Genomic DNA, 13,032 nt, shown 5'->3' on the forward strand with positions numbered 1-13,032 from the left:
CGGCTATGTTTATCTTTAGAATACGAGAGGTACCAGTCTGCACAGGATGCGGTGACCTCTATGAATCTGTTTGACTTGGGTGGGCAGTACCTGCGTGTGGGTCGTGCAGTGACACCACCAAATGCTCTTGCCACAATGACTCCAAGTGCTGCCACTACTACAGCACTACCAGCTGCCTCTGCTGTGGCTGCTGCTGCTGCAACTGCCAAGATTACTGCACAAGTAACTGCATAACTTGAGCACCAACAAGTAAACTACAAACCACTCGTAGAATATCGTGCATCGTGTACCCTGCAAGCTTTATGCTTGCCTGCTGAACACCCATATTTTATTGTTTAGAAGTCGATCATGGATTATTCCTGATCATGATGCCTTTTATTTGCATTAACTCACCATTTAACTCTTTGTACAAGTTTGTAATTGCTTTTATAATTGAACAAAGACTTCAGCACTTGTGGACAGCTTCAAATTAGTAAAAACAACTGCACAGCTTTACCCCAACTGTAAATTGGTTTTATTGACTTATTGGTAGTGACATTTGTTGTGTTGCTTAAATTTCTCTCCTGTGTGCATTTTGCCTCCTTGCTATTGCCTTTACTACTATATGGTGTACACCCTCCTTTCTCTCTGCTCCCCTTTAAGGAGGCTGTTGCAGGTGTTACCCTGCCAATTGTTCCGCCTGCAACTACAGCTGTAGGACTTTCGCCAGGTCTTTCTCCGAGCCTTATGGTCACTCAAGCAATTGCAACAACGTCTGTGACACAGCCAGGCCTAGTTGGAGCTTCTGTACAGGGTCTGGCCCCTGGGATTGTTTCGGCTGGACTGGGACAAAGCCTTGGGCAAGGCCTAGGTGGGGGCCTTGCTCAGGCAGTTACAGCTGCCCAGGCACCTGGGCTGGTCACGGGTGAGTGATATATGAGGGAGTAAGTATAAGCAACTATTGTAACAATCATTGTGATTGTCGTGCATGACTTATTGAATTTACCAAATAGGGGATTTTCTTTGAGATGATCGGTAGATCAGACTTTGTAATTGTTAATCTTGAGACTGCTGCACATTAGCTGTTATAAGAGGATAAGACACTCCAGGATGTGAAACCTGCTGATGTCCCCTGTTCTACTCAAAAGATGGGCTTGCTTTGCAAAATGTTTTTATTCTGTGACGATCTGCTGCAGATGATGCAACACTTAAAACGTGAGTTTCTCCTTATTTCCTATGGCAGTTAGCATACCTGGATCAAGGTTCCATTGATTCCAACCATTGTTCTACCTGTCTGCCAATGCTGATCGGCTTCATGAGCAAGAATAGTATTCTTCATTCTGCTGATGAAAATTTTGAATTGAATGAAAATGAAGGCTAAAGTAAAGTCGGCAAAATATAGCAACATTGTTTGTTACCTCTGCCACCGAAGGTATGTGGAGGTTGTAATGATTTCAATTGCAAAACTCCTTTGAGATAATTAGTTTTATTGAAATCTATCTTCCACATCATCGACAAAACATAATCACATATTAGCAGGCAATCATATATAAAACCCTACGCAAAGCATGCCATATAAAGATGCTTCATTTAAACCTACCAGCTCGGATTCGTCACAAAGACAGACCGCTCCCCCGCGCTCAAGCCATCCCTCTTATAGCACATTGCTTATCTCACCACCAGAGGGAACTGCATCAGGTCTTAACCTTCATTTTTCATTACAGAGGTTATATTTTTACCTCTGTCTGTTTGTTTGCCTGTCTGTGACCAGGGTATCTCAAAAGATTTTGGACGGATTCAGACAAAACCTGGTGGACAGGTTGGGTGTGTGACAAGGACCAATCAATTCCATTTTGGTTAAGATCTGGACCCGGATCTGGATACGAGAATTAAACAAGTACAAAAAGTTTTAATTAAAACAAAAGCCGCGTCGATGTTACACAATGCCTAGATGCAGCTGTGCCTATAACGTCGATGTTATAGGCACAGGGCATTCCTATTGATTCGATTACTTGATGTTATTTTTGTGCAAAGTGAAAATATATCTCGGCAATTTCCCGTGTGTGGCGACGAATTTTTAATATATCTCGGCATTTTCCCGTCTGTTATTTCAGGCGGTGTATGACTGACCAAGCCGCGATTTAAAAAATATATATCTCGGCAATTTCCCGTGTGTGGCGACACGTGAACGAAGCTATGCTCCTCTCTCCACATTATTGTGACGACGTATAAATTAAATATTTCATCGTGACGATTGTCATCAAATGGACGAATTTTTAATATATCTCGGCATTTTCCCGTCTGTTATTTCGGGCGGTGTATGACTGAGCATGCCGCGATTTAAACAAAATATATATATCTCGGCATTTTCCCGTCTGTTATTTCGGGCGGTGTATGACTGACCATGCCGCGATTTAAAAAAAAAAATATCTCAATGGTCTTGAAGTTACAGGCCTTTGAGAATTCATTTCGTTCTATAAAGGGCAACTTTTATCGGATTTTCTTCCCGTTTTTTTTCAACCGAGTCTAAAACTATGTTAGCGACTGTGAAAAATGAAATGATATATCGAATTTGATTTGAAAGAAAACTGTGTGAGAGCAAGACACCACGGGCCTACAAAACAGGCCTCAAAGCTATGCGAGTTAATAAAATGGTGGATATTTGTTTATATGAAGCCTCTCCCACAATGGGTGGAGTTATGGTTCCCAGAATGGGTGGAGCTTTGAGGTTTTGTCTTCTCTGCAAGAACAACAAGAACAAGAAGAACAAGAACAAGAACAACAGCAGAGGGCACTCTATGACCAGCGTCTTACGACGCGGCTAAAAAATTTTTTTAAAGCGATTCTTCCTTGAGAGATGTGGCCAAAAATGTTATACTGTGTCGTGTATAGCATTAAATTTCCAAAAAATATGGTCAGATTATTACAAAACTGTGGAAGAGATGGGTAGGTGACAATAGCAAGGTGTTTCGATATTGGTTAAGGTCTGGATTCAAATCCGACCTATCAGTGGGAGAAAAAACAAAAAAAGTTCAGCCTGGCAGAGGTGTGCGCTCTACCGAGTGCCGTTCTAGTTTACTTTTATTATTATTATTATTATTACTAGGGCATGCCCGTACTATATCTATATCTAAAATTATATCCCCCCCCTCTATTTACATGAAATGGTTTGGTCCAAAGCGAACGGCTTGCGAGTGGTGACAACCCCCCCCCTCTATTTACATGCAATGGTTCGGTCCAAAGCGAACGGCTTCCGGAGTTTGGTAAAGAAATCGCCATCGCGTACACAAACGCGCAGGAAAGCGAATGAATCGCAAATTCGTTTTTATTAGTTGTAAAACATAGTTTAACGCCAACATAGTTTGCAAACGTGAAATAAATGAATACGCTCTCAAATGTGCCATCCGAGGCAGAGTGTGCCCGCCACGTTCGGCACACGCGATCGTTCGCTGCTCTCTGATTGGTTGAATCGTTTTTTGGACATAGCTCGGTAAGTAATTGTCCGATTAATATGAAACCTTGAAAAGGCACATCCTCGGGTCCCCAGCAATATACCTGGCAAGTTTCAAGTATATCGGACCGGTAGTTGTCGAGAAACAGCGGTCACAGACAAACAAACAAACGTACAGACAGACAGACAGAGATTACTGGAATTATAGATAGATTATTTCATTTTTTTTGTATATAGAATCGAGGCTCGTGAAAGAGCTAACATTTATCACAAAAAAAAAATCAAACAGACAAACAAAATATATAAAAACAGGGAGCGGTAGACAAGATGGGGAGAGAAGGGGAAGCACACAAATACAACATTTGAGAGCAGGGACATTGGGAGATGTGTGGGAGGGAGAGGGCTTGGGGGGGGGGGGGTTGGAATGGGGAGGGGGGTGGGAGAAGTATAAAACACAAGGACACCAAGGACTTCCAGGAAAGAAGTTGGTATTTCAAAAAAGTGGATTTGGGGTGAAATTAGCGGGGGTAGAAAAGATCAAGGTTTTGGATGGGGGAAGATAAGAGATGGTGGTGAACAGCTGTTTTAAAGACCTGGAGGGAGGAGTGGGATTGAAGAGAGTGAGGGAGTTTGTTCCAGAGGGGGGAGAAAAGAGGAGTGAAGGTGAGCAGACAGTCTTGATTTTGGCAGTTTAACCATAAGAGGGTTGCAGGCAGATCTTGTGCGACCTGTAGGAATATTTGGGGGACAGAGCCCAGAGAGAGCTGGGGGAGCAAGGCTGGAGAGGAGTCGGTAGAAGATGGAAAGACCACCAACCTGCCTGCGATGAGTAAGTGAAAGGCCCTCGGAGATAGCTTCATCGCGGGATATTCCAATGCTTATGAACGCTTTGGTTTCAACAGCATGAAGACGAGCTAGGTGTGAGGCAGGAGCACCAGCCCAGAGGGGAGAGCAGTACTCAATTGAGCTGCGGATGAAAGCCTTGTATGTGGTGAGGAGCTCAGGTGTGCCAAGGAAGGACTTCGCACGACAGAGGATGCCCAGTCGGCGACTGGCTTTGGAGGCCAGCTTGGAAATGTGGTTTTCCCAGGAAAGATCATGGCAGATAGTGAGACCCAAAAGCTTGAGTGACAGAACTTCTTGGAGAGGATTATTCATTTTTCATTGCAGAGGTTATGTTTTTACCTCTGTCTGTTTGTTTGCCTGTCTGTGACCAGGATATCTCAAAATCGCGGGATTTAATTACTTATTGTACAAAATTATTTGTATTTATTATACAAAAACCAAAATTTAATTATTTTCTCAAGTGATTAATTAATATCTTACTCGGTCAAATTTGAAGTTTATCTCACTGAAACACGAGTCGATTTGAAGATGGAAAACACAATCCAAATCAGGGCAGACGATAGTAATGAGCGTCCAGAATTGATGAACAATAAAACACATGCATTGAAATATTGCACTTGGGAGTTTCCTTCACTGAAACGTTTTTTTTTTTTTTTTTTTTTTTTTTTTTAATACGATCTACGGCTTGTTATGGTTCTGCCACTCATATCTTACACACATGGACATACAGATGAGACATGCCACAGGACTATTAAACGATAAAAACACATCCACTGAGTTTTGGGGAAGTGACGTCATGTCCCGAGATACTCGGTCTAACAGCGACGTCACAACAATGGTGCCACTTTTATCACCGGTTATACTGGGTGGTTTGCCATTGTATTCTCAGCATCTCCTCTCTCCTTTCTATCTATCCTTTTATCTGTCTGTCCTCTATCCTTTTAAATGATGAGCATCAAGCAAAGGAGCAGCATGTACCTTTTTCCAAGTCTTTGGTATGACTCGGTCAGGGTTCAAATGAACTATTTCATGACCATAGACGGACAAGATCATATGGGAAGGTCAAGGTCACTGGCATGTTTGTCCGTAAATGACGATAAATAGTATATATCAGCAAACCACTACACCAAGTTGGATATACATGATATGTAGATTGATATTCCTGGGGGTAGGATATCAGATGCAAAATTATTCATGACCTTGGGAAGTCAAGGTCATGAGAAAAGGTCAAGGTGACGTGTTGATATCTGCAATATATAATGCATATTGTCGCGCAACTGCCGAAATTTATATCAGGCGATCGCGGATGCCGATCACGAAGGCTTTAACTCCGAGGCGGAAACTCAATGGCGGATTCCGAAATCTAAAACACCTAAGCGCGCGGAATGGAGGGAAGCGGCGTAAGTCCCCGCAGCCTTAACTATTGAAATCAACCACCCGGTAAACTGCGTTCAGGTATTATGTACAAAAAGTAATATAAGGATTTATTGAATAAAGGCAAAGACAGTAAAAACACGCGCCAGTAATAAAATAAGGTACTAAATTGGGATCTCACGATCAGAGACGAGACGAGGGAGATGAAATACGAAAGAAACACGTCTTTTATGTCAAAATGTATGCGGAGCTCGGGCTTATCTGTCTCGTCGTCTTCCTTGGCTGCTGTCCAGCCCCGCCCGGCCCGACCGCACACCACGAGGCCTTCGCTCCAAGTCCCACCAGGCTTCGCTCCAAGCGCCACGCGTCCCACGCAGGCTAGCAGCTCCACACGAGGTCGACTCGGACCAAAGTCCTGCCGCGTCTCAAGCTCAACTGCTCAAAACTGACTCGGGCTCTGCACTGCACTGCCAGGAATCCAACTGCTCGGGATAAATTGCACTGAAATGCGAACTGCCAGGAATCCAACTGCTCTGGATCAACTGCCAACTCTGCCCGTGCGCACCTCAAACGAACTGCCTGGCGTTCTCTCAACTCAACTCGACTCAGGAATGGAACTCGACTCTCTCAATCCTCCTGCTCAACTCGGGATCAGATCTGCACTCAACTGCTTGAAAGGGCGTCCGGTGCTGTTAATATCCCTGGCTGGTGACGTCTCCTTGGCGCACTGTCCTGCCAATCAGAGCCTCCCCCGACTCGCCGGCTCGTCCAGGGCATGCCCACTGCGCCACTCTCACTCCTGTCCCCTACTCCTTGGTCACAGCACGTGCTATGCGAGGCGGGTAGGCCTCTCGGATGTGCAAATGGTGCGGCCATTATCGGCGGTGTTCTAGCCGATTTCTTTCTAAGTCATGTCAGGGGGGAAGGGCGTCATTAATGTTGTACTAAAGGCCCTAACTAGTGTCTATGTGGTCTGCAGTGCCATAAGGGACAAAGGTTTGACTACCAGGTGAGACATACAAGGGCTCTACTCATTATTCCCTACTTTACTTAACACACGAATCTCCTGGTAGATTCACAATCATACATCTTAGCCGACAAAACGCCTACACATGACTGATTACAGGTAGATTCCCTATAGCGACAGTCGAAGCATGTTACCTACTCAGATCTACTCTGCTCTACATATGTCCCTACCCAAATTCGTAACAATATATTTGTAGGCCTACATCAATTATATCAGAGGGTGTTACCAATAGGTTAAAACCAGACTCATTTATTTTGGGAAACATCCAAAAACGATAACATGACAGAATTGATTAAGCATTTCAAAGTCTCATATTCCATTGTTATGTTTTCATTATTATTAGAATTACAAGAATTATTCAATACTAGGACGTGCCCGTACGTGGGTGCCCGTTCCTTGCCAAAAAAAAAAAAAAAAAAAAATTTGTGTAGGGGTGTGTGTGTGTAAACATCCTAGGGCGTGCCCGTACGTGGGTGCAAAAAAACATGCGTGCAAACAACAACAACAAAAAAAAACTTTGAAACCACGTGGCAGTAACGACCACAGAACCCCCCCCCCCTCTATTTACATGAATGGTTTGGTCCATTCGCAACGACCACAGAACCCCCCCCCTCTATTTACATGCAATGGTTTGGTCCAAAGCGAACGGCTTGCGGTGTTTGGTAAAGAAATCGCCATAGCTCGGTAACTACTTGTCCGATTAATTTCAAACCTTGAAAAGGCACATCCTCGGGTCCCCAGCAATATACCTGGCAAGTTTAAAGTATATCGGACCGGTAGTTGTCGAGAAACAGCGGTCACAGACAAACATACATACATACATACAAACATACAAACATACAAACATACACACAGAGATTACTGGAATTATAGATAGATGCAAGATATATAAAGGTCTGAACACTGTGTACTTGCAGGATGATACTAACGATACACCATTCTAATGGTTTATTTAAAAACCATTAAATAAAATCCTATTTCAAAATGCAATGGAGAGTACCAAACATGATACATCATGCAATTTTGTCACAGATGTGGTGCCTAGGGGGTGGTGGTGGACCATGACATTCATAGCACGTACCACCACACTTGCAACGGTCAGACCAGTTGCCAGTGCAGCTTACCCGACACATTTAACTAGCTCGTCCAAAGCCTTGGCGGCCCAAAGAACCGGAGTCCAATAAGGTTCCCATCCTGACTCTCTCGATCCAACCCCATGAACTGGGACTCTAACAATTCTTGCTTGGTAACAAGAGACTGGCCCCACACATCCCCAGCTTAAATGTGTGAAAAATTTCAATGAGGAAGCATATTTAACCCTTGGATGCAGTGATTGGGCCTCGGAGGCCCACAAGGTTTTTTTTTTGTTGTAAAAACTATGCTGTACAATTTGTTTTGGAATGAGCCTCATTTTCACCGACTTTCATGTTGTTACACAAAATTCAGTGATATAAAAAAAAAATTCATTCAGGCTCGTGGGAAAATCTTCATTCTTCACTTATAACCCGAAAATCCGACACGAATGCAGGCCTGGAGCCTTTGAGGCCCCGCATAAATGTTGTTGAACTACTATGTTATGTCATTATTTTCTTGATATGAGCCTCATATGCTCTGATAACTTGGTTACAAATAATTCAGTGACAAAAATATGAAAATTAAAAAACTTTACACGAATACATTTGTGGGGCCTCCGAGGCCCAATGGCTGCATAGGTGTCGGATTTTTGACAGTTGTGGACATATACATTTTAAATAAAAGGATTAGTGAATCATATTTTTTGAGCAAATACTCCTCCATGAGCCTCAACATTTTAGAGAAAAAAAAAGTTGAAAAACCAAGAACAAATTTATTTATTTTTCCAAAAAAAAAAAAAAAGATTCATTACTTTTATGGGATTCTTCCAACTAATAGGATGAATGATTCACATTTTCTGAGCAAATGCACATCCATGAGCATCGACTTAGATTGACAAAGGATATGAAAGAAAGAAAAAATCGATAAAAAAAAAAAAATACATCACACGAATACATCCGTTGGGCCTCCGAAGCCCAATGGCTGCGTTTATGTAGGATTTTTGACACCTGCATCTTCGAGTTAAAGCTGCTTGTCAGACCATTCCAAAGTTTATGGTCAGAATAATGAATGTTATGCTGAAAAGACGCAGTTCTATGCTTATGGACATGGATACAAGACATTGATCTCATAGTATACCGGTGAATATCATATTTGAAAAGGAATAGGTTGTATAAATGAGAAGAGAGCTGTCTATTTGCATATGTATATATATATATATATATATATATATATATATATATATATATATATATATATATATATATATATATATATATATATATATATATCTATAATTCCATTAATCTCTGTGTGTTTGTATGTGTGTATGTGTGTATGTTTGTCTGTGACCGCTGTTTCTCGACAACCACGGGTCCGATATACTTTAAACTTGCCAGGTATATTGCTGGGGACCCGAGGATGTGCCTTTTCAAGGTTTCATATTAATCGGACAAGTACTTACCGAGCTATGGCGATTTCTTTACCAAACACTGCAAGCCGTTCGCTTTGGACCAAACCATTGCATGTAAATAGAGGGGGGGGTTCTGTGGTCGTTGCGAATGGACCAAACCATTCATGTAAATAGAGGGGGGGGGGGGGTTCTGTGGTCGTTACTGCCACGTGGTTTCAAAGTTTTTTTTTTTGTTGTTGTTGTTTGCACTCATGTTTTTTTGCACCCACGTACGGGCACGCCCAAGGATGTTTACACACACACACCCCTACACAAATTTTTTTTTTTTTTTTTTTTTTTGGCAAGGAACGGGCACCCACGTACGGGCACGTCCTAGCTTATATATAGTACGGGCATGCCCTAGTATATATAAACGAGAACAATGCAACTGTCGCCAATATGCCTCAGCATAGTCCTACAACGGGTAGATGCCATCACTTTGCATATGTATGGGTAGTGAATCACGTTTGTGAAGTTTCGTGTTGATCAGATAAGGTTCGTTTTTCTATCCAAGATGGCTGCCAAACCACGTGACATATGATGTCATCATTTTCAAACTATATGCAACAGTGCTGTTAGATGATATTTGTAAAATTTTGCATCAATAGGGTGAGCAGTTTCAGAGATATAATTATTTAATATTTTCCTTTAATCCAAAATGGCTGCCATCATCCACAATTATGTCATAAATTTAATATTTCAATACAAATGGGTCAAAGATCATGTGCATGCAATTTCAGATTTTTAGGATAAGGAATTCTATTAAAACATTTTTGGCTGGTATACCACTTCACCAATGATGTCATCATTATCATGCTTTTGTTCCCGATTGGGAGTACTTCACAATGTGCCAAGTTTCAAATTTTTCCATTCAGCGGTTTCTGAGAAATAATTTTTTAATTATTTGCTTTTAATCCAAGTTGGCTGCCATACCACGTGACTTATGCCATCACATTTATCATAAAATCATTCTGCACAGTGTCACTCCTACCCTGAATGTTTTGTCTCAATCGGACATGTGGTTGCTGAGAAAAACTAGGTTCAGCCCGGATGGACGGACAGATGGACAACCCGAAAACATGCCTCTGGCGCCTTTGTCGGATTAGGCAGAAAAATACCTTGTTGATAAAGTGTGAGATTGAACAGTTTTAGTAACCTTAGGTTATGAAATAATTGATCTGTTTGAGATCTCGGTTGGATCCCACATATGGAATGTTGTTTTTTTTCTGAAATATATTTCAATATATTAAGATTCAACTGAAATATATTACCCTGTGCAGGAGTACAATAGGATGAACAAGGAAGTACCTGAACAAACAACAACAACAACATGCATTTTAAGGCCATTTTCTCTGCTAGAGCGGGGGTTAGCCTTGCGGTCCCCATGACAATCTTCTCCATTTTGCCCCATTTTCTGCATCTTTCCTTGTTATAACCCCCTTGCCTGCATTTCTTCTTTCAACATCTTTAGCCAAGTCTTTCTCTGTCTTCCCCGTCCTCTACTTCCTTCTACATTCATTTCCATCACTCTTCTCAACCAGTCACATTCATCCTTCCTCAACACGTGACCAAACCATCTCAACCTGTTCCTCTTCACAGCATCAATCAGAGGCTCTATTCCCATCATCTTTCGTAATTCATCATTTGTCTTCCTCTCTCTCAATGATACTCCACACATCCACCGAACCATTCGCATTTCCACCCTTTCCAGCCTTCGTTGCTGCTCTACGTTCATTACCCATGTCTCGCTCCCATAAATCATAACACTTCTCACACATGCAGCATACCCCTTTCCCTTCAGCTTCAACGACACTCCCCTCCTCATCAGCACGCCACTCAGTTCCCGAAACTTCTTCCATGCACATCTCGCTCGAGCAACCGTTGCCGAGTCTGATCCACCTTCTCCATTCAGGATGTCTCCGAGGTAACAAAATGTTTTCACATCTTCCAGCTTCACGCCGTCTCCAAGATCCAACTCAACATTTCCTCCATATGCAGCTCCCTCTGTGCAAACCTTACATTTGAATGTAGCTGCCACACTGGTTAATGACCCTCCCAGACCACTGCATTTTTGATGAACCCACTCAGCGCACATTGTACATTGAATGGAGTTCACTCCGACACCCTTCCTGCACACAGCACACAGCCACTTCCCAGTTCTTTCCACCTCACCACATGCTTTACGACTTGCCATCACCTTCGTCTTTCCGATATTCACCTTCAGAGCTTTTGTCTCCATACATTCCTTCCACTTGTTCATCTTTTCCTTCAGTCCATCCATACTTTCCGCAATCAACACCAGATCATCTGCATACAACAACTCCCACGGTAAACCCTCCTTTAGGTTCTGAGCCAGCACCTCCATCACAGCTACAAATAGGTGTGGACTTAGTACCGAACCCTGATGCACTCCCACCTTCACCTCAAACTCACCACTGTTCCCGTCCTTCGTCCTTACATCCGTGTGCGCTCTTTTGTACGTTGCCATCACTACTCTGATCAACCATTCCTCCACTCCTACTTCCTCAATGCCCATGTCAATACTTTGTGTGGAACCCGATCGAATGCTTTCTCCAGATCAACAAACCCAAGAAACAGCTTCTTCCTCTTCTCCATGTACTTCTCCTGCAACTGCCTCACATAAAGAGCGCGTCTGTGGTTCCTCTTCCTGGCATAAATCCAAACTGCATTTCGTCGATCTTCACCTTCTTCCTTATCCTCCTCTCCAACACCCTTTCCAATACCTTCATTCCATGCTCCGTATTGCTGGGCATTTTCTACAAGCTATGGAATGTCCCTTCTTTTCTATACTTTGCCACATGCCACATACCCATATATAATAGGGCCGTTAACAAAAGGACTAAACCCGATTATAGCAGTTGGTCAAATCGTGCCACAGGTACTCAATGGGGAAAAGACTAAAGCGACCGGATGAGAGGAAGCCAAAGAATAAGAAGGGTAAAGGAAGAACAAATATGGTTTATTACTATCTACAAGAGGAAACGAAAGAAGGGAATATACAAGGAGAGGAAACAAAAGGACTTAGGGCAACCTTAGACACTCTTATACAACACGCCCCTGACAATACAAACAGACTCACACGAAAGGTAGCTGGTAGGGGAGGAAGGTCCAGGCGGATGGTTCCAGGCGAGGGGATGGTCCAGGCTCCGTGTCCGCGGGTGAAGGACGGTTGGCAGCTTGACGTCGTTGGCACGCGACCGGACCTTACAAACGCGAGGGGCTGGAATGAATGGACGTATCGTGTACCGAACGCTCTCAAAACCACGGCAGTTCGTATTGACAACGATCGTCCCAAACAATCCTCTGCGCAATGTTCTTATGTTCGCCGCCTCTGCGCTGTTCTCTCGCCTCTGCTGATCTCATTCATCTCCCTCGGTCTCTGCGTGAAAAGGCTTTGCGCTCCCGCTTTTATTGGAAGCCTCGCGTATTAAGCCGCGTCCGCTTTGCTCCGCCTACCCGTGAACACGCCTCGGCCCGGATTGGTCACAAGGGTTCATCAGTACCTCCCCTCGTGACGCGTCGATGGGGCCACGCCTATGTTCCGGGCCGCTCCTCCCTTTTTCTCCCACTCTGACCGCGTGCGTAATGGCGGCTTGGGGCCAGCAAACAAACCAAAAAGGGCAGCGAACGCTGCAATACGGCTACTGGCACTTTGGAGAGAGAGAGATGATTGGGGATAATTGAAGGGGCCTATCTTATTTGATTAATACAACGCAGAGTCAACCTATTGGAAACAGATCCTTACCTGAAACACATACTAATGAAATAACTAAAGAAGAATCGATGGTGTCCTACGTGTTGCAATATGAC

The 13,032-nt window shown here is 43.2% G+C and overlaps 1 protein-coding gene across 2 annotated transcripts in view; it reads left to right on the forward strand.

Moving 5' to 3' along the window:
* The window catches only part of LOC137430025 (poly(U)-binding-splicing factor PUF60), a 93,695-nt gene that overhangs the window by 27,886 nt on the left and 52,777 nt on the right, over positions 1-13,032 (forward strand). For both annotated transcript variants that reach the window (XM_068120484.2, XM_068120486.2), the window contains exons 7-8: positions 20-222; positions 643-904. In XM_068120484.2, the coding sequence (XP_067976585.1) occupies positions 20-222; positions 643-904 (465 nt within the window). The remainder of the gene's footprint in view (positions 1-19; positions 223-642; positions 905-13,032) is intronic.

Source organism: Myxine glutinosa, chromosome 6 (assembly GCF_964187855.1).
Source record: "Myxine glutinosa chromosome 6, kmMyxGlut1.1, whole genome shotgun sequence".
Classification (NCBI taxonomy): Eukaryota; Metazoa; Chordata; class Myxini; order Myxiniformes; family Myxinidae; genus Myxine; species Myxine glutinosa.